Source organism: Enhydra lutris, unplaced genomic scaffold (assembly GCF_002288905.1).
Source record: "Enhydra lutris kenyoni isolate GAN:26980312 unplaced genomic scaffold, ASM228890v2 scaffoldscaffold26, whole genome shotgun sequence".
In the NCBI taxonomy this organism is placed as follows: Eukaryota; Metazoa; Chordata; class Mammalia; order Carnivora; family Mustelidae; genus Enhydra; species Enhydra lutris.
In genome coordinates, this window is record NW_019154110.1 from 9,800,297 (window position 1) to 9,824,067 (window position 23,771).

General features: G+C 47.2%; 2 protein-coding genes and 2 pseudogenes across 2 annotated transcripts; all 4 read right to left on the reverse strand.

Moving 5' to 3' along the window:
• Positions 1 to 5,576: 5,576 nt before the first annotated feature.
• Positions 5,577 to 8,940, reverse strand: LOC111151207 (C-C motif chemokine ligand 16). Its single transcript, XM_022509004.1, has 3 exons — positions 8,798 to 8,940; positions 6,117 to 6,237; positions 5,577 to 5,709 (listed from the first exon to the last, which is right to left on the reverse strand). The coding sequence occupies exons 1-3, from the start codon at positions 8,868 to 8,870 to the stop codon at positions 5,577 to 5,579; spliced, it is 327 nt and encodes a 108-aa protein (XP_022364712.1). The 5' UTR covers positions 8,871 to 8,940.
• A 2,004-nt stretch (positions 8,941 to 10,944) lies between these two features.
• Positions 10,945 to 13,735, reverse strand: LOC111151646 (C-C motif chemokine ligand 14). Its single transcript, XM_022509774.1, has 3 exons — positions 13,508 to 13,735; positions 11,618 to 11,732; positions 10,945 to 11,171 (listed from the first exon to the last, which is right to left on the reverse strand). The coding sequence occupies exons 1-3, from the start codon at positions 13,704 to 13,706 to the stop codon at positions 11,069 to 11,071; spliced, it is 417 nt and encodes a 138-aa protein (XP_022365482.1). The 5' UTR covers positions 13,707 to 13,735; the 3' UTR covers positions 10,945 to 11,068.
• Positions 13,736 to 17,307: 3,572 nt separating this feature from the next.
• On the reverse strand, positions 17,308 to 17,679 carry LOC111151725 (annotated as a pseudogene).
• Positions 17,680 to 20,183: 2,504 nt separating this feature from the next.
• Positions 20,184 to 20,375, reverse strand: LOC111151825 (annotated as a pseudogene).
• Positions 20,376 to 23,771: the final 3,396 nt, after the last annotated feature.

Consider the following 23,771-nt stretch of genomic DNA (forward strand, 5'->3'; position numbering starts at 1 on the left):
CCCCAGCTACTCCTCTGCTATAAGGGGCAATGTGGGAACTGAAAACGGTCCTCTTTTCCTTACCAGTGAGAACCTGCTGCGTGCAAGCATTCTTTCTCTGACACGGGAGCCCTAAGTGCTGACTCTGCTATGAACCAGGCACAGGACTGGACACTTGGCATATGGTGACCGGTGTGATTTTCCTAATAACCTGCAATTGTAGGTGTTTCTTTTGGTCTCTGTTTTATAGAACAGGAAAGTGAAGCTCGGAGAGGTTGATTACTTTTTTAAAGATTTTATTTATTATTTATTTGACAGACAGAGATCACAAGTAGGCAGAGAGGCAGGCAGAGAGAGAGGAAGAGAAGCAGGCTCCCTGCTGAGCAGAGGGCCCGATGTGGGTCTCGATCCCAGGATCCTGGGAACATGACCTGAGCTGAAGGCAGAGGCTTTAACCCACTGAGCCACCCACGTGCCCCGAGTTGAATACTTTGTACATTCATACACAGACACGCTCTAAATTCTTACATTAAAAAAAAAAAAAATCCTCCCTTGAGCCCATTCCTGCTTCTGGTTCCAACCCTAAGTTCTGTTTCCCTTCACAAAATAGCTGTTAGAAGAGTTACCCATGTAGGGTCCTGGTCCCTACTTCTGTAGCCCTGTTCTCTCACCCCCTTCGGTTAGACTTCTATCTGTGCTAGTCCAGGTCACTGGACATTCATGGGTCAAATCCAATGGCCATTTCTCTGTTCTTCTTTTACTTCTGGCTGCACTCATCATGTTTGATTCTTCCCTTTTTCTTGAATTATTTTCTTTTGGCCGGAGGGTCACCACACACTGTCTTGGATCTCCTGCTGCCCTCCTGGCTTCTCCTCCCTCCCATTTCTGTGTGGCTCCTGCTCTGATCTATCTCCAAAGGGACCCCAGAACCCACTGCTCATCACCTTCCTACCTGACCCTGTCTGGTCCCATGGCTTTACATCTCCAGCTTGAGCTTTTTCTGGCATTCCAGACTCACAACCGACTCCCTGCCCAGGATGGCTACATAGAGGCCTAACAAGTGTTTCAAAATTGTCATATCCCTATCCTGATTCCATTCCCTAACTTGCTTGCCCCCCAGACTTCCCCATTTCTAGAACTTGTGCCAACATCCACCTACTTGCTCAAGCCCAAATCTTTCTCAGTATTTCTATTCTGTTCTGACCCCTAAGCATTTCCTTAATCTGCTCCTTTTCGTCTACCTTCACCACTTCCTCCCTGGCCCCCAGGCACCATCATCTGTGGCCTGGATCGCTGCAGGGTTGTCCAGACGGGTCTCCCTTGCCTCCAGGAATCCATGTCTGCAGAGCAGCCAGGTTTCTTTATTTTTTATTTTTTTAAAGATTTATTTATTTATTTGACAGACAGAGATCACAAGTAGGCAGAGAGGCAGGCAGAGAGAGAGAGAGGAAGAGAAGCAGGCCTCCTGCTGAGCAGAGAGCCCTATGTGGGGCTCGATCCCAGGACCCTGGGATCCTGACCTGAGCCAGAAGCAGAGGCTTTAACCCACTGAGCCACCCAGGCACCCCCGGCCAGGTTTCTTTAAACAGATGGATCAGGCAATGCTCTGTGGCTGCTTAACACCATCCCTAATGGCTTTCCCCTCCCCTGATATAAATCACACTCCCCTTACTCTGGCTCCCAAAGAACCCTGTTCTGCTCTCGCCTTCCTGGTTGCTCATCCCGCTGTCCTGGCCATATGCTCCAGCAGCACTGCTCCCACTCCCCCAGCTGGTTCCTGCCCAGTACATTGCACTGGCCATGCCCCCTGCTTGGAAAACTTCATTCCTCATGTGATCATCATTGAGCCATCAGGTTGCATGTCACCTCCTTGGTGAGGCCTTTCCTCACCACCCAGTCTGAAGGAGCCACGCTGGGCACATCCCTGGATCTTGAGAACTGCTGGGGAGTCCTTTCACTACCCCCCCCCCCCCAACTTCTACTGCCTGGGGCAATCCAAAATTTCTGCAAGACTTCGGTGACTTTCCAAGGACTGACTTCACATTTCTCAATCTCTAATTCCTTGTCCTGGGGTGCTGGCCCTGTCTCACTTCCATGTGAACCTCACCAGGGAGTGATCCCCCTTCTCACTTCCCCCCAAATCATTCACATCAAATATTCTGGGAGCTGCATAATTGATGGGACTCTTGAGGGATTCAGGGAGGAAGAAGGTCCCACTGTTCACTGGCCCCAGCTGCTTCCCCAACTGCTCTCCCCAACCCTTTTCTGGCTCTCAAAGGCAACACAGTCCCTCCTCTTGGTTCACCCCTCCCCCTGGTCTTGGCCCCAGTCTGTAGTCCTGTCCTGGGGGACTTTCCTGTCTTAACTGGGGTTACTGACACATTTCCTTACCAGAGGTTGTTTCCTCCATGAAAAGAGTTCTTGCTCTAGCTGTTAAGAGGGTAAAAATTTTCCATTTTATTATAGTGCTTGTGCCAGACCCTGTAACTGGGGATTGTCACAACAGCTTTGTAAGGGGTCAGCTCCATTTTGCAGATGAGGAAACTTGACTCAAAGAGGAAAAGGCCATCACTGGTAAACACCAGGCTCTGGAGAGATGCACCATCCCTCCCTGCGTCTGCCCATTGTTTCCTCAAAACTTCTTGGCAGCAATGACAGGATAACCACATGGAAGTCAGGGTCTCAGGGTCCCAGATCAGGGAAAAGGAGGCTCTCAGGTCTTGAGCTATTGCTTTCTTGGTGAGGTGGATCTAGTTTTCCCTATACTCACACAGTCCTCAGCCTCATGGAGACCAGAAGCTTCTTCTGTTTAAGATATAGCCCCCATTTTTTTTAAAGATTTTTTTTAAGGATTTTATTTATTTATTTGACAGACAGAGATCACAAGTAGGCAGAGAGGCAGGCAGAGAGAGAGAGAGAGAGAGAGAGAGGAGGAAGCAGGCTCCCCACTGAGGAGAGAGCCTGATGTGGGGTTCGATCCCAGGACCCTGGGATCATGACCTGAGCCGAAGGCAGAGGCTTTAACCCACTGAGCCACCCAGGAGCCCTTTAGCCCCCATTTTTAATGCCAGGTCTGCTGATGTCTCATAGTGCAGCCTTGGGCAAGTCGCTCTTTCTTCTCTGAACCGTGGTTCCCTTATCTCACAATGAAAGAAAGCTTCTTTCTGTCCTACATCCTACGGTCTTAAAGGAAAGTCAGATGATGGAATAATAAGGATCATCTACTGAGCACATGCTCTGTGCTAAGCATTCTCCTAACCCTCTCCACATCCGGAAGTAAGTACTGTTATTTGACCTATTTTATAAACGTCAAAACCGAGGCTTGGAAGGATTTCGTAGTTGCCCAAGGTCTCGCAGTAAATAGCAGAGTTGGGATTTGAGCCTAGATTTTGCCTTTCTCAATTTGGAGCCAATGCTTTTAAACCATTGCATCAACCCTGTCCTGCTAATCCTAGTTCAGGCTGCTGACGACTCTCCACTAGTCACTCACACACGCGCATCGAGGTATGTCCCCTCTTGTGGGGAGAAGGCGTGTTCACCCAGCTTATTTTCAAAGGCCGCTCTGGAGCCAAATAACATTTCTTACTGGCCCTGCTGAAGCTGGCCTTAGGACATCCATCATCTGGTTCAAGTCCTCATGGGGCAGTGAATGAATGCACAGAGAGGGGACATGTGGTCAGGCCTCTTACTGCATTTGAATTTTCTTTGTACTACCCAGAATCGCTTCCTCATGTTCATGCCTTCCTGTCTCACCCACTGGTCTCCCCATGTTGCTGTGTGTGGTCGTCACCTGTCCTGAGGCAAAGGCCTTTCTCTGACATAGCAGTGAAAGCAACCCCCCTATTCCAGGCCTTATTTTCCACCCCCTCCCCCGCCCCCCCATCAACCACCTCCATCCCACAAGGCTGACAGTCATGTGAGCTGGTTGGTTTATGTGGGTGAGGTCTTTGCTTTAGGATGGTCAGGGGCGGCAGATCATTGTGTGTCCCCAGTGAGGGGGTCCTTTGTGTTTGTGTGTGTGTGTTTAAAGCCAGGCATCCGTGTACCTTGAAAAGACTAGGAAGAGCCCTCTTTAAAAACAATTGAAAGGTCCGAAGGAAAGTACTTCCAGTGCTGAACTGTTAGGAGTTTCTGGCAAGCTTTATATGATGTGCTAGGATGGGACTTTGACTTTGTATATAGTCTTTCAATTAGGTTTTCAGACTGACATCTCACCTCTGAACTCTGATGGACCCAGAGAGAGAGAGAGAGAGAGAGAGAGAGAGAGAGAGAATAAACATTTCCTTTCCAGCTTGTCAGGATCCTGGCCCTGGCCTGTGCTTCCTGTTTTCAACCCCATCCCCATCCTGTCATTTAGGCTTTGAACTCTGGTTCCCTGACTTTGACCCTGGTGCTGGCTCAGGACTTCGAAACTTCCTGCTGCCTTGGGTGTACATGTTGAACTTGTCCTGGCTCCTGTGTCAGGCTAAGCCCTGCCACCCCTCCATGTCCATGTTGGCCTCTGGAAACAAAGGCCTAGGCCTGATTGCGTTGTATTTGTTAGTGATTCTGGCCTCCCTGGGCTGTGAGCTACTAGAGGGAGGCTTTTACTCATATTCAGCTTTTAACTCCTCAGCTCCGAAGGCAAGAAAGGTGGAGAGAAATCCCTAGATCAAGGAGCAGGAGCTTCCAGGAGGTTCTAACACAGGCTCCCTGTGAGGGACAAGGGCAGGAAGCATGTAGGTCAGAGCCTCGGACCCTTACCTGCCTCTGAACCCCTGGCTGGAGATTGATAACCATACAAGTTAAAGTGCTTGGGGCGCATGTAACAGAAACCAAGATCCACTAACTCTGGCTAATGTGAAGGAAAGGGGCATGGATACTGAGACACCCACTGATGGAGGAAGGAGTGATGTGGTGCATACGCACAATGCCACATTATTTGTCCTCAAGAAGGAATGAAGCCCCTGACAAGTTCTGCAGCCTGGGTAAGCCCTGGAGACATGCAGTGTGACACATGCCAGTGGCTTAGCCGGGAGCTGAGATCCCTACTTCTGTCTCCGGTCTGGCCCTGCCTGGGAAGACCACATATCCGCATGTTGGGGGATCTAGCAAAACCTCTGCGACAAGGACAAAAACTATTAACATGTGAAGTTTCCCACTCTGACCTGCTTTAAAAAAAAAAAAAAAGCGCCGTGTTTTAAAAGAAAAGAAGAAGAGATCTAATAAAGGGATGAAGATGGACGGGGAAAGTCAAGAATTCTGTGTGGGTTTTAATGAGTCAGAGGCCAGAGAGGTTCCGGATGGTTGGAAGCTGAGCATAATTATCTGGGACAGCTTGTGTGGGGGGGTGAGGTGAGGTGATGAAAGAACGAGAAGGATGTGAAATACGTATTTCTGTGTATTAAGAATGCATTTCTCCCCATCTCCCTTAACTTTGGCATTTCCTCCAGAGATTGAGAACATGTTTAAAGTACATTTAATTAGCTTCTCATTCAGACCACATGCCGGCCCCCCACCCCAGATGCTGCATTTTCACAGGCCTGCCCCTTTCTTTACAGAACCTGGACTCCCACCGAGTCCTGATGGTCGTGGAGAGCTGTGGTGTTGTGGCCTTCCTATGGCCTAACACTTCTAGCCTGGGCCAAGTTCCTGGGAGGCAGCAAAGGTATATTGGGATCCTTGATGTACTCTTGGACCCATTCATTTTGGGGGTTGGCACAGATCTCTCGGTTCTTTTTGGTGACAAAGCTGTGGAGGCAAAAGTAGATGGTCAGTGGTCACAGAGTGGGGTGGGGGTTCCAGTCCACGCTCCCCCATTCCTAGCTCGCATGGGGCTTGTCTCCTACTCTTCACGGCCTCTCCGGGCCTCCCTGACCTGAGTTCCCTCAGAAGGCCTCCCTGTCTGGGTTCTAGACCTCATCACCCCTGTTTCAGCCTGTTCCCTGCTCAGCCAAGATGGCTGCCATTTATTGGCCCACACAGCTCCAAGTGGCAAAGTCAAGAATTAAACCCAGGCCTGCCTGTGAGATTCAAAGCCCGGGTCCTTAATCATGACTCTGCTCCTTCTCTCATGGAGACTTCCTGGCTCTGTGCATCTCCTTCCCGCCCCGGGTTCCCCTCTCCCCTCCATGGAAGTGTCTGCAGGGAATGCTTACATGATTGCCGGCAGGTAACAGTTGAGGGCCCTTCTGTATCCCACCACCATTTTCCTTGGCATTACTTTCTCATGATGCTTCAGGCAGCAGGTGTGAGAACTGTTCAACGATGCAGGACTTTCTGAGGGGATCACATTGAAAGCTGAGCCAAGCATGTGTAAAGGGAGCCCATGGTTGCCTACCTTCACCTCCCATCCCTTGCATTCCACACCTCCGATGGCTCAAAGCCATCTGTTAGCAGGGGCTGATGGTAGCTTGATGGGTAACAGAGAAAGTGAAAAAAGGGGTGGGGGAGGACACACATGTAGAACCTCCAGCCTCTGAACTGAGCTTCATTGAGGGCAAATGCCTTGGTTATTCATCTTTGCTGGTGGACCAGGGCTTGGTTTGGCAAACATGTATCGGGCTCCTATTATATGCCAAGCTCTCAGGGGGCAAAAAGCATGAGGAAGCCACAGTCACAACCTCTTGAGTATCTCCCAGTCTAGTCGGGGTGAAAAGGGAAAGTGAAGAGGTAAATACTACAGTGAACGTGGTCTGGGATAGAACAGAATTTGGCACAAGGTGCTTTGGAAACAGAACGAGAGACACCTAACCCAGCCTGGGTGGCTGCGGAAGAAGTCCCATAGCACGCGGGGCCTGGCTTGATTCTTGAAGGCTGAGCAGGACTGAGACAGACAAAGGGGTTGTGGGGTCTGGAAGAAAGAACGGTATGAAGGTCCAAAGGTGGGGGAAACTGTGTGTGGGGGAGCACTGAGCAGTTGCAGGTGGCTGGAATGCAATGTGAGAAGAAAGACATAAGAGATGAAATTGGGGCTCCTGGGTGGCTCAGTCGGTTAAGCGTCTGCCATTGGCTCAGGTCATGATCCTGGGGTCCTGGATGGAGCCCATCAGTCAGGCTCCCTGCTCGGTGGAGCACCTGCTTCTCCCTTTCCTTCTGCCCTTCCCCACCCTGACTCACGCTCTCTCTCTCAAATAAATAATAATAATAATAATAATAAAGAGAGATGAAATTGGGGTGGGGGATGACCAGCACACCTGAGCTGTGGGAGGGGAGTGTGGACTCAATCCAGAGGTATTAGAGGGGCTGATGTCCGGGAGAGGAGGGTGAGACGAGCAATGAGCCAGAGAAGTTAGGGCGGGAAGAAAAGTGTTTGAATTTAGGCTTCGGGTCAGACATCTTGAAGAGGAATATTGACTAAATGATTTGGATCATGGGTAGGTTTTATCTCTCTAGGTCTCCTCATCTATGAAACGAGGGTAAAAAGATGCTTATATCCTAGAATCTGGGTGAGGGTTAGTTGAGAAAATGCTGGTAAAACCCTTAGTTCAGAGCATAGCGCATAGAAAGTATGTCAAGTGTTTGTTATAATTAAGAGCAGATGGTAGGAATGACCATTCTTCTTGCCTGGAAATGCCACTTTCCCGCCTCTCTTTGATGCTGACAGGATACTGGCCTCAGTTGGTTGTTAGGACTGTGTTTCCCTTGAGCTCTGGCTGCTCATCAGTTCGGGATATCACAGAGGATGGCAGGCAGAGACCTTCCCCATCCCCCAAAACTGCAGAGTGCAAAACCTTTTGCAGCCTGACCCCTTGCTTCCAGCCGGTGGCCAAGACGGGAATATCACGAGAGTACCATTTGGCCCATCCATGCTTTGGCTGGTCCATTTTCTCTTTTTGAAAAACTGAACCCATTGCAGTGGTCTGTTCGACCTTCCCTAAGGGCATGGTTGCCTCCTGCCACCCACCAGTTGCAGCTGTGCTCATAGTGATGTCCATGACCCCAGTACTCAAAGCAAAGTTTACAGAGTTCAGGGGCATTTTGAGAGTGTGTGAGCAGATTCCATGGTGTGTGTGACCCTTGCTCCCCTGAGGGCTCATACAGGCAGAGTCCGGCCAGACCACATGCCCGGGGTAGCCTCAGAGAGAAAAGAAGGGCTGGGGCACCTGAAGGTGGAATGTGGTTTCTTTCATAAATGGTGGTTGAGTCAGGGGTAGAAAGTAGGCTAGACAAACCTTGTTTTCCATAGGTCCTAAGCCTCCCGTGGCTCCAAAAGCTTTCTACCCCATCCTCTTTTCCTCTTTTCTATGGGCTTTTCCTCTTTTCTATGTGGACGTTTCTATGGACTTTATGCCCATTCCCCAGACCTGGGCTGAGGAATAAGGATAGAGGCCATGAAATCCTTGCACTGTACACCTGGGCATCCCATTGGGCCTTCTTTTGGCTGCCATGATAGTCCCAGAAATCTGTGCCAGACTCTGCAATGAAGGGGTGTCTAGGTTCAGAGTCCCCACTCCTGGGCACAGCCGCCTCCCCAACACCTTTTGTCCCACTCTCCCAGAGCATCTGCTGCTTTTCTCGTCCACCTGTCTTGCTCTCCTTTCATTGCTCATTTTTATTATCTCTTCGGTTACTTCCTTGGCTCCCCCAAAGGATCATTCCTGTTCTCCATCCTTGGGATGCCTGACGTGACCTTGACCCAGCTTCCTGAAACTGCGCGATGACCCCAGCCCAGCTCTGCTTCTGAAGGGAAGAGTTTGTGAACAGCAGGTGTGCCTGTGGGAGGGGAGGAGGCCCTGTGGCTGATGACAGAGACATGACAGGGCTCTTGGCATCACCTCGCTGCCTGCTGCCCTGTCTCCCTCTCTCATTCCTGCCCTCCAAGGACAGGTGGACTCACTTGACTGGCCGTGCAAAGCAGGAGTGGTGAGGATGAGGATGAGGAGAAAGAGGGCAGCCCCGGAGACCTTCATCCTCTCAGGGGGGCCCTTCAGCTTCGGGAGAAAGGCTGGTCGTCCAGTCTGACTTCACAGCTCTCTGGACTCTGACTGCTCCAGAGCCGGTGGGGGAGAGAGGCGGTGCCTCCCTCCGTGTTTGCTGAAAGAGGGGGGCGGGACCTGGCACAGCTGAATTAGTAAGATGTAAGTTCAGTGGAAGGAGAGGACTGGAGAAAGGGCGCATGTAGTTCGTGTGTGCTGGGTGTCGGCCACTGTGTATGCCTTCTTTTATTTAATCCTTGCAGTAGCAAAGCCGAGATTCTCTGTTTTAAAAATGAGGCCCCTGAGGCTTGGAGAAGTTAAAGAAATTCTCCCAGGTCACACAGGTGGGAGGCAGGCAGTTCTGAAAATCGGATCCATGTGATTTCTCCACCTTACTTGACACCCTTCTTTATTTTGGGGGAGGGGGGAGGGTGGAACCACCCCAGTTCCCCCAGGGGATCCGTCATTGGGAAGGTGACCATAAAGCAGGATTAGAGAGTGCACAGACTGAGGCAAGGGGTAGGGTTTGGGCCTCCGAAAACCATGTCCCCCGTTCCCAGTCTAAGGACACCTGATGGAGCTCGTGCTTGTTCCTGTTACAGATTATGTTACTAATACATAGAGAAAAACAATGTGTTGATCCTTGGATCCTCATTTATTGCTGACGTGTTTGGCTTGTTTGTTGATTTTTTTTTTTTTTTAAACTCTTTGGACCTTGGACTCTGAACCAGTTTTAGGTCTAGCTGGCCATCCCTCCTGCCTACCTGCAATAAGGGTTCACCCACCCCTCCTCTTTGACCAATGATGGCCAGCAGAGGGCGCTCCAACATCATGCACCTGACAACCTGCCTCTGTGTCCCAGACCTCCAGCTTCTGAGTCCTGGCTTTAACCAGGGCTGACCTATCCCTCAGCATCTTCTCTCTTCACACTGCCTCAGGATCCCATACCTGAGGTTGAAGGCAGATTCAGAGAAGAGATGGAAGATCCAGGAGTTTTTGCTGTTGATGGACTGCAAGCTGTAGAGGCCGAGGGGGTAGCGTTTCAGTAAATGAGAGTAGAGGGAGGCAGGGCCAGATTGAGACCCTTATGGGGCTTCCTGTTTCACATGACTGCTCATAAATAGGGAAAAGTTGTATAATGCATTTAGTCCTGCTGGGTTCAAGTTCAGTTAGTGGTGGTGAAGCTGTGGCTTTTTATCAGGGTAGAGAGGGTATGTCTGGGGATACTCCTTCGGGTGCTGTTTATGGAGGCAAGGAGGTCTGGAGAAGCTTGGTTGTACCTTTAGCATACAAGCCTCCTCTTGGCCCTGGTCTTGGAAGGCCGGTGGCTAGGGAAGCATGGCCACAGTGCCTACCCTGGGCATGTTCTTACTCCGGGTACACAGAGCTGCCCCTGGAATTCTGAAGATGGGTATGAGAAACTTTGGGGGCAGCTGGGTGTTATTCATGGAGCACAGCCTCCTCTTGATTCCTGCCCCATCCCTTCCCATCGATCCATCCACTTCCTGAGCACCTGCCATAGGCCAGGCTTTCTGTTAGGCCTTGTGGAGGACACAAAAATGGCTCTAACAATACAGTGCAACCTGATGTATGTAAGTGGAGGGGAAGGGTTGGATTAACATATGTCCCCAAATCATTCTTACCCCAGATGGCTGGGAACAAGGGCCTTGGGAGCAGGACAAAATGAAGGAATTTGAAGATGGGCTGCTATGAAGAAGGCTTTATGAAGATTTACCTGAAAAATCAGGTGATAGCTCTTAGCTTTACACTTGTGTAGCTTATATAAGATAATATACATATTATATAAGATAATACACATATAAGATAATACACATAGGCTACTTAGCAGACAGGAGGATAGAAAGTGCTAAGACAATGGTGTTTGTTACCATCATGATGATTTGTGTAAAGGTGGCCTCAGCTTCCCGCTACCCCCATCACAGGCCTGACCTGTTTTTTGCATTCAGGGCAGACCTCACTTCTGCAGAGTGAAGCCTGATGCTGAGGGTGCCACTCTGGCTGGGCTCCAATGAGGAGATTCCATAGAATTGAGCAAGGGCAGGGAGGGTGTGAATTCAAGGTCTTTAATTCATGGCAAGGCAGCTCCCGAGAGGCGGCTGGGGTGGGGAGTTGGGGCTGGGAAGGGGGCCATGGCCTCTTCTCTTTAAGATGGCCAGCCGTGCCCTCCTCCACTACTTCCGGGTCACTCGTTTCTCCTCCAGGTCCTTGATGTAGTTCTGGACCCAGTCGTCCCTGGGGTTGGCACATACGGAATGGCCCTTTTTGGTGATGAAGCTGTGAAACAAAAGGGAAAAGTGTTGCCAACGGGGCATCCAGCAGCTGGGAAGTGAAAGCCGGTCTGCCCTCCCTAGAAAACACCTCACCCCCTTAGGCTGCTGCTCCTTCCTTTGCTAGAGGCAGCTCAAGGCCAGTCTCCTCTCTGAGACCTGCTCTCCAGCCCCTGGGGACCCCTGGAACAATCAAGTCTCCATGCTCCCCTGCCCCTAGAAGTGCCCTCCTGCCTTCCCTTCCCCGCCCCTGCTGCCTTCCCATCCATGGGGTCTGCTTCCTCCTGGCTCCCTGCAGGCTCAGCCAGGCCAGAAACCCCCCAGGTTGCCCCTCCGCTGCCTGCTGCTGCCCCTGAGAGGCGATCTGGGGAGTCTCCATTCTGCGTCCTCCCTCCCCCCTCCCCCACCTTGTAGGCTCCCTGTCTCCCAGTGGGGTGTGGGGGTTCTACTTACACAACTCCAGGCTTGGAGCACTGGCTGCTGGTCTCATAATAATCTGTGATCCGGTGACGTGTGATTGCCTGGGCAATGTAGCTGACGCAGCACTCGGCCGGGTGGTAAGGTCCTCCTGAGGAGAAAGCAGGGAGGGAAGCTGGGCCTGGGCTCGTTGTCAGAGGCCAGACCTGCTGGCTGCTTTGGCACAACACAGGGTGGAAGAGGGAAGGAAGGAGGAGGTGGCCCCACTGAACTCGGACATGGGATTGTGCAGATTCGTTCCTCTTTCCCTCCTCCTGCCTCAGCAACCACCTTCCTTCCTGCTCTTCCACCGCGCCTAGAAAGACTGGCTGGCGACCTTCAATTCCAGACTGAAGATTAGCAAAACCCAAATCTTCGCAGGGACTACACACCACTCCTGTGGGGCAGGCTCACACAGATGCTCCACACAGGAGGAATATTTGGAAGAAATCCCCATGGGGGACAGGGACACGTGCCAGTTGGGAGTGCAGACCCAGCCCTTCCAATCTGCCCCTTCTGCCTGTGTCCCCACTGAACCCCTGTCCTGCAAAGAGGGAAGGAAGCTGACATGAAGGCCCAAGGACAGGGAGTCAGGACACCCAGGTCCCAACCTCCCCTTGCCTTTGCTAGCTTTGTGCCAATGGCAACTTTATTCCCCGGTTAGTTTCCTCATCTGTCAATGAGGCTGTTGGACTGGATTGGTGGTTTCTGCACTGAGGGGTTTTACTCTCTGAGGGTCTGGGGGCTTTGGGGTCTGTTTCAGAGATACTGATGCACTTAAGAGTAAAGTTTTGGGGATAGTATCCCTTTTGGCTCTTTTTGCTGTTTCACATACTAAATTTCTGAGTAAGAATTTGCTTGAAGAAATGTTCCGCTGTCTAAAAAAATGTTAAACATCTCTGGATTAGGTGAACTTTCCATTTATTTTCTGATTCTGGAATTTCATGGCTCTTCTAGGAGGTGCGGGAGGGGGACAATCACACATACAGTCAAGCTTGACTTATGGAGATAGCAGGAAGGGCATTTCTGACCAAGGGCCCTGGAGAAAAGGAGGCACCGTGGTCATGTAGTGGAGTGATGGGGGTGTGCACGTTATGGACCAACCTGGACAGAACCGGGAGTGTCCGAGCAGTGACCTCCTTGGTCACCAGGGACAGGCGCATGTGTGGGTGGGAGGGCAAGGCCTGTCCTTTCACCCAGTTAGCATCCTCCCTCCCTGAAGAATGCGATAAGGGGTCCGCTGGTCCCTGAGGCCACTCCTACCCTATCCCTCTAAGCTCCAAACGCCTTCTCAGAGAGGCAAATCAAACTGCCCAGATTCCCATTAAGTTAGATCAGATTTATTTCCATAACCTCCTCTGTTTCCTCCCAGTTTCTGAAAAGGAGAAGAGGTAAAATTGAAGGGTGAGGCATAGTTTTGGTTGTGTATGAAGGCAGCTCATCCCAAGTAATAAGCTGGGGAAAGGGTGGTTGAGGTGTGACCCCCCACTGTTATGATTCCCCTAAGCCCACACCTAACTGAAGCTGCTCTCATGGGGTGGGGCTGACTCTGGAACCAGGTGGCTCCCATCTCAAGAGGTAAGCAGACAAGTGGCCTTAAGGGTCTCCCCAAAATCCTCCTCTATCTCCCTGGGGATAATGTCCCCCAAATGGGGTGGGCCACTTTTACTTAATGGCAGAGAGAGATGGACTGAAGGAGTAGTGAGACAGGCTCACTCCATGGCCTTGGAAGGAAGGGGGGCTGGTTCTCGAAGGTGAGGATGAAACCAGTTTCAGAAGACCCCAGACCTCCTTCTAGAACCCCTCCTCCTTATATCCTCAGCAACGTTACTCCTACTTCTTTCCCCAGGGGACCAGGTTGGAAGGAAGACGAGGTGTTGCACTCACGTGAGGACTGTTCAGGCTTTCTCCCCAGAGCGCAGGTGATGAGGAGGATGAGGAAGAGGGAGGTGGCTGCCATGGAGACTTTCATCCTCCTGGCGGTGGAGACCTTTATCCTCTTGTTGGGGAGCTGCTGCAGGGGAAGAGCTGACCTGGTAGGGACTTTGGAGGCTTCTGGGCTGAGGAGGTGTTGAGAAATGATCATCAAGGCAAAATATTTTTTAAAATGAGGGAACTAAGATGACAAAGGAAGTGGGGAGTAGCGATGCCTCAGCAAATTCATATCCTGCACGTTGTTGAGGGTGGAGCAAGGGAAGCCTGGAGAGCCAAGATTTCAGGGAGCAGATTGCCTTCCATGCCTAGTGGGAATAAATTTAACTCCTTTGGTATAAGCTCTTCTTTTGGTGGAGGCCACAGCACAGGGCCTGGGGGTACTATTGCGTACTTTGTCCAAGATCTCAAGGCTGGGAGGTCACTTGCATCCAATTCCAGTTCTGGGCCTGGAATAAGGCCATGTGGGGGGATTCAGGATCTCTTCGTCTAGAGATCAGAGAGGATTTGGGATACCAGGATGAGGCCTGGAACCCCCCAAGTCTGGTCTTACTAATCTGGGCTAGGAACCCCTCACTTAATCACTTAAGCAGAACCTCCAGCTCCCAGACTTCTCACCGCCCTCTCACCATACCCTGGGGTGAAGAAGTGCCACGATGCTCCATAGATAATTAACAAACATTACATAACAGCTATATGCACTAGCCACTGTCCCAAATGTTTTATGAATATTAGCCCATTTAATCTTTAAATCAACAGTTGACTAAACTGAGGCACAGAAAGCATAAATAACTTGCCCAAGCTTTGACAGTTGATAAGAGGAATCAGGGTTCAAACCTGGGCAGGCTAGTTCCCAAGTCTGTGTTCTTAACTGCTATGCCCTGGAGAAACGTGGGACTCTCCCATCCCCACTAAGCTGTCACTGAAAGTGTCTTGGCTAGTGTGGCTTTTCTGCAAAGCCTTTAGTCTGAGCCCTTTCTGAGCTCAGGTGGATCCCTTTGGGACCTTCTCCTGGTTTCTGACTTTTGTTACAGAGAAGCTTGATGGGTACCTAAAAAAATCCTTGTTCAGGGATGGCTAGTAGGCTTCATTGATTAGGAGTGGACCAGAGTTCTGTGTTGGACACCATTCTGAGGCTATATCCACATGCCTGAAAGGGAGTGCTGTGACTAACATGTGGTTCCCATTAGGGTGCAGCTCATAGGCTGTGTATTGCCATCCTTAGATTAGTCTAAACTGGCTATTTATGGAGGAGCATTGGGGCCAGGAAGGGCCAGGGACTTGCTCATTTTTACAGGATAACTGGGATGCAGAAGAGATCCACCTCAGTCCAGTGGCCTTTACCGTGCTCTTCTTGTTGGGGGCCCTTGGCCTGTTTTGCTTGCTGCTCTGATTAGAAGGCTGTTCACATCCTCTTTTCTTGACTGGACTCATCAGGGCAGGGAGCCCCTGTTCTTTATCTTTGCCCATTCACACAGGGCCTAGCATATAGCAGGTGATTTATAAACAAGTGTTTTAGAAGAATCATGAATAAATAAATTGAGCTGGTTGAAGGATGTACATCCCACAGAAAACATGCTGGGGTGCCAAGATAGCCATACATGTTCTGTATTTGTTATCCTCGATAACAATGCTCTCTAAACTCTCCAGATCAAATAACAATCACCATTAGGAACAATCTAAGGAAATAAGTTGTTTTTGGGGAGTACATGAGTTGGAAGGAAACAGTGTTTACTGTGTTTTCCTGGAGACTTAGCCTCCCAGCCAAGTTGTTGCTAGGAAACTTACAGGAAATCCCTTTATTTTCTAAGAAATTATTAAGTTCCTATCTACCTTAGTCTGTATATGCTAATTGCTATAATAACCCCTAAATCTAGGGGATTAATTAAATGAAGGCTTATTTCTTGCTCAACTCGCAGTCCAATGTTTGTGAGCAGTGGGATGACGGTGTGTGTGTTGGGAAGGGCTGTTCATGCACCTGTTCAGGGGCTAAGGCTTCTATCTGTGGTTTCCCCCAGTTTTAACACAAGACCTCCCAATTTGCTACAAAGGGGAGAGGCAGAAGAGAGCTGGGAGATTTTCATGTACCAGTCCTAGAAATGACATAAACAAGTTTCACTTACACTCCATGGCCAGAATGAAGTCACCTGGCTCCAACTTAATGATGAAAATATGGAAAATATTGATCATCTGTGTGCTCAGGAGGACAAGGAATGGGTTTAATGACTACATCACTTCTTTGCCACAATATCAAATGCCAGGTACCGGGCTATGCTCAGAGGGTGGGAACGAAGATGACCCTGACCTCAGAGGACTCCTAGCTTAAGGAGGGACTCAAAAGAGCAAATGAAAATTGCAATACAGTGGGATGAATAGAATTTGCTAGCAACATGGAGACCTTAAATGTTCTATTGCCCACTGGTTAAGTATGTGGAACTTATTTTAAAAATATTAGAAATGTTTTCCAAAGCAACACATACATTGATTAAAAAAAAAAGAGTACAGAAAGAGTGTGTAGGACATATATTTTTGGAGTTCCTGCTTGTCTGAAGAAGTCATTACTCATCCCTCATACTTGATGGATATTTTTGCTGGGTATAGAATTCTACCTTGAGAGTATGAGAATTTTTTTGCAAGGGGGAAGGAACTTCTGTTTGTGTGTGTTTGTTTGTTTTCCAGGTTTTTCCTCTCTAGATTTTTTTTTTAAGTTAATGGTCTTTGTATTGGAAAAAAAGGCTAGCGTTTACAACTTGGAATAGACATAAATTGTAATTTCTTGCACAGCAATGTTGATGGTTGTGTAGAGTCCACAACCACAGCCTATGCTGCTGTCTCCAAGTCATGGTTCAGAAGGGTTTTAAAAACAGAGTCCGAAGATGGTCCCTTCCTTTTTAAAACTTTGTGCGAATGGTGACATCCTGACACCTATTTTTCTCTAGTACAACAAGGACAATGCTAAGCCAACACATGCAGCATGCCACCAGGATGAGTGCCATCATCACCATAGGTCAGGACACATGGAAGTACAAGAGGACCATTCTGCTAAGTGGGGCTATGTCTAGACAGTTAATCCTTCCCCCATTTTTCTGCACAACATTTTGAGGTAAACCAATTTTAAATGTTTGTTTTCAGTAAACCAGCCCTGACAATTTATACTAACAAGTTGAACTAGAATCCATTTGAATAGGTTTTCAATTTTTTTTCATTGATCATTTAAAAAAAAAGATTTTATTTATTTATTTGACAGAGAGAGACCACAAGTAGGCAGGCAGAGGGGTGGGGGAAGCAAGCTCCCTGCTGAGCAGAGACCCTGACTGGATCCCAGGACCCTGAGATCATGACCTGAGTGGGAGACAGAGGCTTAACACACTGAGCCACCCAGGCGCCCTTATCATTTTTAACACAAATGCCTGATGGTGCTCAATTATCAGGCAACATGCAAGAAAAATTGGTCATCTCAGACAGTGTATTAATCATGAGCAAACAGAACTGCAAGGAATCCACTAAATGCTTCTTGATCATTAAGGTAGTACAAGTATTTATATTGTAAAACTGATGACAGCTTGATCTTTAAAGGATAAGACAACCAACCGATACGTGCAGATTTTGTGTGTGTGGACCTAAGGTAGCTTTGACATTCAGTTTTGCTGTAGAGAAACAGAATGAGTAAGTGATTTTTTTTTTTTTTGCAAGAGATAAGTAAAATATTCAATTGGATTCTTCCAGAGGGGGAAAAAGGAGTTGAAAGTAGGTCTTCATTTTGCAGTCATCCTCTATATGAATTCTTCATAGTCGACTTGTCCATCTCCATCAATATCTGGTTCTCTGATCATTTCATTGACTTCTTCTGCCAAGTTTCTTGTGACATGAGGTAGTTTTGCTATACTGATGTAACCAGTGCCATACTTGTCAAAGACTGGGAGTGTCTCATGAATTTCTTCTTCACTGTCTGTATCTTTTATTTTTCTAGCCAACATAGTAAAAAATTCTGGTTAGTCAATGGTGCCATTACCATCAGCACCCACCTCATTGATCAGATCTTGCCATTGGACTTCTGTTGGGTTCTGACCCAGACACCTCATGACAGTTCCAAGTTCCTTTGTTGGGATGATGCCATTGTTGTCTTTGTCAAATTGTTGTCTCTGCTCTTTGTCTCTCAGAGCAGAGAGAGCGAGGGTGGCTGCCTCAGTGCAGGGGTTGTGATGATGGGGGATCTCCCACTACTGCTGCTGTTAAGGTGTGGTGGGCACTCACACTGTGAGTAATGGCCTCCTGCCTGTGAGGCTCCCAGCACTACCACCCCATTCTCTAGAAGATTTTAAGATTTCTGACTTATCCTTTTCTATTTTTTAAAACTTTTTGGCAGAAAACCATGACCCAAGGCTCATCTTATGCTTTGCCCCACCTCTGGGAATCAACCATATCTCCAGTGAGTCCTGGCTCCCATTAGTAAAGGATGGTTTTGAGAAATCTGGGTCCCTAGGGGCTCATTGCTTATGGGAAGGGCATAGCTCTTAGGTCTGAGCTCTTAGTGGACAGGAAACCAAGAAATATATTGAAGCATATATGTGTAAATGTGTATATAAATTTATATCTATTTCTATTATATTATTCTATATATATTACATATAATATGTATTATATTATTCTATTATATGCTAATATATTATTCTATTATATTATATCAATCTCACACATTTATAGCAATTTCTATATCATTAGTCTAGCTATAAGAAAAACCAAAAGTTTATACCAATACATTTAATTCCAAGTGAAGACCACAAGGTTGGTTTTAATCTTCCCTTTCTGTGTGTTTCCCTCTTTGCTTTAACAGTGAGAAATCTGGCTCCCATTAACCTCAATATGTCTACCTCTTTGCATTGTCCTCTGCATATACCAAATCCTCTGGCCATACTGGATGTATCTTCAGTCCCAGTCACACTGGCCTCAACCATGGGGATCATGCCCTCTGCCCCAGTCCTAGCTGAGTGCTCAGGTGAGCCCCCTGGTTCACACCAAGAGAGTGAATACATGAAGGGGAGAAAAAAGGGAGAGAAGGGAATAAGCTATATATTTTAAAATCTTCACTGTGGCTCTAGAAGCAAAAGAGTAAAAATATAGGTGTTTACATTTGTTGTTTTATGCCTTGATTTCTGCACAGCTCTTCGAAGTTTTTGTTTCATTTTTTATTTTTATTTATTTTTAAAAAGATTTTTTTTTTTTAATCAGAGATCACAAGTAGGCAGAGAGGCAGGCAGAGAGAGGGGAAAGCAGGCTCTCTGCTGAGCAGAGAGCCCGATGCTGGGCTCGATCCCAGGACCCTGGAATCATGACCTGAGCCAAAGGCAGAGGCTTTAAATGACTGAGCCACGCAGGCATCCCTTGTTTTATTTTTTAAAAATTTATTTATTTGAAAGAGCGGGGGGGCATGGTGGGGAAGGGCAGAGGGAGAAGGAGAGAAAGAACCTCAAGTAGATTCCATGCCAAGCACAGAGCCCAAGGCAGGCTTGACCCCAGGACCCTAAGATCATGACTCGAGTGGAAATCAAGAGTTGGCTGTTTAGCCAACTGAGCCACCCAGGTGTCCCTGTTTTTTTTTTTTAAAGAGAAGTTTTAGACAATTTTTCTAGATATTTTGCACAACTCCCAAGATTTTTACTTAAAAAAAGTTTTTAAAAAAGATTAAGAAAAATTTTAAAGTAATTTCTACCTGACATGAGACTTAAACTCACAACCCCAAGATCAAAAGCTGCTCACTCTACCAACTGAGCCAGACAGGGGCCCCCCAAGATTTTTGCTTTTGAAAACTGAAAATTGGGGGGGTTCAGTGGGTTAAAGCCTCTGCCTTCAGCTCAGGTCATGATCCCAGGGTCTTGGGATCGTGCCCCGCATGGGGCTCTCTGCTCAGCGGGGAGCCTGCTTCTCCCTCTCTCTCTCTCTCTGCCTGCCTCTCTGCCTACTTGTGATCTCTCTCTGTGTCAAATAAATAAATAAAGACTGAAAATTGGTTGTCAGACTTATTTAGCCATGTTTAAAATTTCTTCAACTGCATATTTATTTTATAATTAAACAGCTCTGATAAGCTTCATCATAAAAACATCAAATATCAGCGCAAGTCAAGAACTGGCTCATTTTGTTGTTTATTCTTAAGAAGACCACAAAGATTTATTTTTTCAATTCTTTGAAATTATTTTTTGGTTACTAAAGAAACATGGGCTTTTTATAAAAGTTGTAAACAATGCTGATATGAAAAGTCAAAAGTGAGAGTTTTTCTTCAAATTTTCATTCCACCCTGTAGCACCAACAATACCTGGGAACTTGTTAGATATTCAGATTTTGGGGGGCTCCACTCAGTCCTACTGAATTAGAATTTCTGGGGATAGGATCCAGCAATCTATATTTTAAACAAGCCTTCCAGGTAATTCTTTTTTTTTTTTCCCCCTACATGCATGGTTAGTGTTTTATTCTTTGAAAAATGTTTCTGAAACATTACACTAAGTCAGGTTGAAAGGTAAAGTTTAAACTAGTTTTATAAGGATATAACATATGACTGTTCACTGCACAAAATTTTGACCATTGAACTTATGATATACCTAGTTGGCCGTAGCACCCAGATTTTTCCAAATAGTCATCATTTTTCTCTTGTCTGCATAGACTTCTCATTAGCTACCTTCTGCTTTTTTTGTATTATCTCAGAGTCCCTCTGCTTTCTCTGAGAGGTGGTTAAGATATCTTCTTTTCTTTTCCACTTGCTGATTTCCTGGTATTACTTCACATTTCTCTGGTGGTTAAGTTCTTGCTGATTTCCTTACTCACGGACCATGCCCACCCGGGACCAAGCTTGGAAGAGTGCCCTCAGGTGATTCTTATGCATACTAAAGTTTCAGATCTGTAGTACACTTCCTAATTGCTGTGCTTCAATATAGAGTTCACCCTTGAACAGCATGGACTTGAACTTTGCCAGTCTACTTACATGTGGATTTTTAAAAAATATATAAATACTGTATATGTATTTTCTATGCCTGATGATTTTTTTCTTTTCTTTTTAAAAAAGATTTTATTTATTTGTCAGAGAAAGAGAGAGCATAAGCTGGGGGAGTGGCAGACAGAGGGAGAAGCAGGCTCCTCGTTGAGCAGGGAGCCCGATGAGGGACTCCATCCTAGGACCCCAGGATCATGACCCAAGCCAAAGGCAGATGCCGAACCAATTGAACCACCCAGGTGTCCCTGCCTGATGGTTTTCTTAATAATGTTTTCTTTTCCCTAGTTTACTTTATTATAAGAATATAGTATATAATACATATAACATATGAAATATGTATGAGTCGACTGTGTTATTAGTGAGGTTTTTAGACAGTTATACTTGGATTTTCAGCTGCATGGAGGTCAGTGCCCCAAACCCTGCACTGTTCAAAGGGTCAGCTTCAACCTTTGGGTGGCCTGCATGGGGCCTGGGAGGTGTAAGGCCCCAGCTGGTTGCCCCTCATATAAACAACCTCATTACTTTAATCCAGCATTGCATAATAACTTGGAATTATGTATATGATTCTTGCACACAGAGGTCATATTTTATGCTTATTTTCAATCTTCTCTGTATCTTGACTACCACAACATGCAATATAAAGTCACCCCTCAGTTGTTGTTTGAATAAAGATAGTAAATGTCTGTTTCAGGGTTCCAGAGAAAGGGAGGTGGGTGCCCTGGCTGGGGAAGCGAGGGAAGGTTTTACAGGGACATCTAAGTCAAATCTTGCAGGCTGGATTGAGTTTTGCCAGGAAGAGTTGAAAGGAGGGGCATTTGTGGCAGAGGCACTGCAGAGAGCAAGGAAGCAAAAATGAGCGTGCGGTTTTTGAGGAACTGTGAAAATAGAGTAATGTATTATGTAATTGACCTAGATGTAACAAGCCATTGTCCACTCCAAGACCTCAAAGACCTTCTATGAGTGAACAGATGCTTGGTCAGAAAGGAAGGTCTCAGTGTCCACCCCCCATTTCTGTTGAGCTGCTCTTGTCATGACCCAAAGCCTTGGCGAGGAGACACCTGGTCTTCTGCTGTCTAGAAGGTTCTGGTGGTCTGTGCTCTCCATTTCATTCTGTTGAGTTAACAGCTTGGCCAGCAGGAGAAACCAATGAAATCACACACCTTCCCCTTGGGTCTAGCACAGTTTCAAACCAACAACGTTTTGAGATTTTCATCGAGGCTCTAAGACAAAATCTTTATGGAGAAGCCAAAAGTTGTGGTTTCTGTCACTCAGTTCTCAGTGGGCTGGTGTTAACTCAGAGCTGCTGAATTCAACAGAATACAGTAAAGTGGACGAGAACAACAGGAGAGATCGTAAGTGGGTTCAAACTATAAGCCAGAGCCCTGAGCATCTCCGTTTGCCTCTTTCAACTCCCCAAATCCCATGGAAATGACAGGAAAAATGCAAAAACAAAAATAAATTTGTAGTAGCAGAGGAAATCAGAAAAGATGACATCAGCTGACTGTAAGATGAGAAATTTCTGTTCTGGATAAAGGACATGGGTCTGCTTGATGACTAGATTAGGAGGCTGAAAAACCTGTTTTCCTCATATTGGTAAAGGAGATCATTGAAAAAATATTTTCTCAGCAGCACCCTGGGTACCACAAAGATCAGAGTCAGTGGTGTTGGGAGAAGAAGCTACAACCTTGCTAGTCCCCACTTCAGGGCAGGCAGGTGTGGGGTTTGCTCCAGAATAAAGCTACAAGGACAGTTCTCCAGGTAAAGAAGGCTGTCTGCTCTTGAGTCTTCCACAGAGGACAATGGATCCAGGAGAGAGCTGGGCAGTGCCCAGGACAACTTCTGGTCAAAGACAAGAAAGAAATCCCACCACCTCCGCCCCCTAGAAACGAAGCTCTCCGACAACCTCAGTGGAAGTCATACCAGTTCCACCCCTCCTCCCTCGTCACCCACCAGGGCTAGGGCCCCCATCCTCATAATCTGGATTCACAACCAGGGAACTTCTGCTGAGAAAAAAAGAGAGGAATCCCCGAAGGAATGAAATTTACCAAGGCAGAGGTCTGCCAGCTAGCCTGCCTACCTTTTTTACCTGCACCTCCTAAAAGGGTATCTCTAAGTGAGGTTCTTCCTAGGACAACCTGCATAATAACTCCCTGGAATGCTGGGCTAAACTGTGTACATCTGTGCTCTACCTCCTACTCCCCAGTCATGCTGTCCACCCCCTACTCCCAAATGATGGCGCGAGCATTGGTGGTTCAGTGGTAGAATTCTCGCCTGCCAAATGATGGCACGAAAGAAGCTTTTTTTTTTTTTTTTAAAGATTTTATTTATTTATTTGACAGACAGAGATCACAAGTAGGCAGAGAGGCAGGCAGAGAGAGAGAGAGGAGGAAGCAGGCTCCCTGCTGAGCAGAGAGCCCGGATGCGGGGCTTGATCCCAGGACCCTGGGATCATGACCTGAGCCAAAGGCAGAGGCTTTAACCCACTGAGCCACCCAGGTGCCCCCAAAGAAGCTTTTCTACACTGTAGTCAAACCTCCAGAGATTAGCTATTTTTAGTAGAGGGGAAGATGAGACATAGTGTGGATGTGTATTTAACCTGTTTAGAGCTGTAATAATTCCCAGCTTTCATCATTGTCTCAGGTTTCTTCTTCTAATAGTGTTTATTATTATGACAGATATTTGGTAATCAGTTTTTTCCTTATAACTCTTTAGGACAAAGCACCCAAGAAGCAAGATAGGTTTTAAATTTGCTTTGAATTTAAAATTTTTTTGTTGTTTAGAATTTTAGTGCTTTCTTCTGAATTTTGAGACAGTTGACCAAGATTTACTAATTACGAATATAAACGTACATGCTTGAATAGATATGAATGTAAAATTGATATCCACTCCAACTTTTTTTTTAAAGGTTTATTTATTTATTAGAGGAAGAAAGCACTCAGTGGGGGAGGGGCAGAGGGAGAGGGAGGCCCTCATGAAGACTCCGTGCTGAGTGTGGAGCCCGATGCAGGGCTCGATCTCACCACCCATGTTCAGTCCAACTTTAAACATTTTTCTTAATGTCCCTTAACTTTAAAGAGGGGAGGTTATATCCATTGAGAGAAAATATCCAAAATGTGGAAATAATGCAGAAGGATGACTGCAGGCAGGTCTTCCAATGTCATCTGGAAGATTGTCCAAAAAGCCCACCCCAGGGTTCCTGTAGGGGGAACGTCCTCTCCAGTGGTGTTCTATTTACTA

Excerpts from the sequence above, each read along its gene's own strand:
- LOC111151207 (XM_022509004.1), bottom strand. The coding sequence starts at position 8,870 with ATGAAGGTCTCCGGGGCTGCCCTCTTTCTCCTCATCCTCATCCTCACC. Across the intron at positions 6,238-8,797 it reads TGCTTTGCACGGCCAGTCAA|AAAGTCCTGCATCGTTGAAC; the intron begins GTGAGTCCACCT and ends TGATCCCCTCAG. Across the intron at positions 5,710-6,116 it reads TGTTACCTGCCGGCAATCAT|CTTTGTCACCAAAAAGAACC; the intron begins GTAAGCATTCCC and ends TTGCCTCCACAG.
- LOC111151646 (XM_022509774.1), bottom strand. The coding sequence starts at position 13,706 with ATGATCATTTCTCAACACCTCCTCAGCCCAGAAGCCTCCAAAGTCCCT. Across the intron at positions 11,733-13,507 it reads AAAGCCTGAACAGTCCTCAC|GAGGACCTTACCACCCGGCC; the intron begins GTGAGTGCAACA and ends CTTTCTCCTCAG. Across the intron at positions 11,172-11,617 it reads TGCTCCAAGCCTGGAGTTGT|CTTCATCACCAAAAAGGGCC; the intron begins GTAAGTAGAACC and ends TTTGTTTCACAG.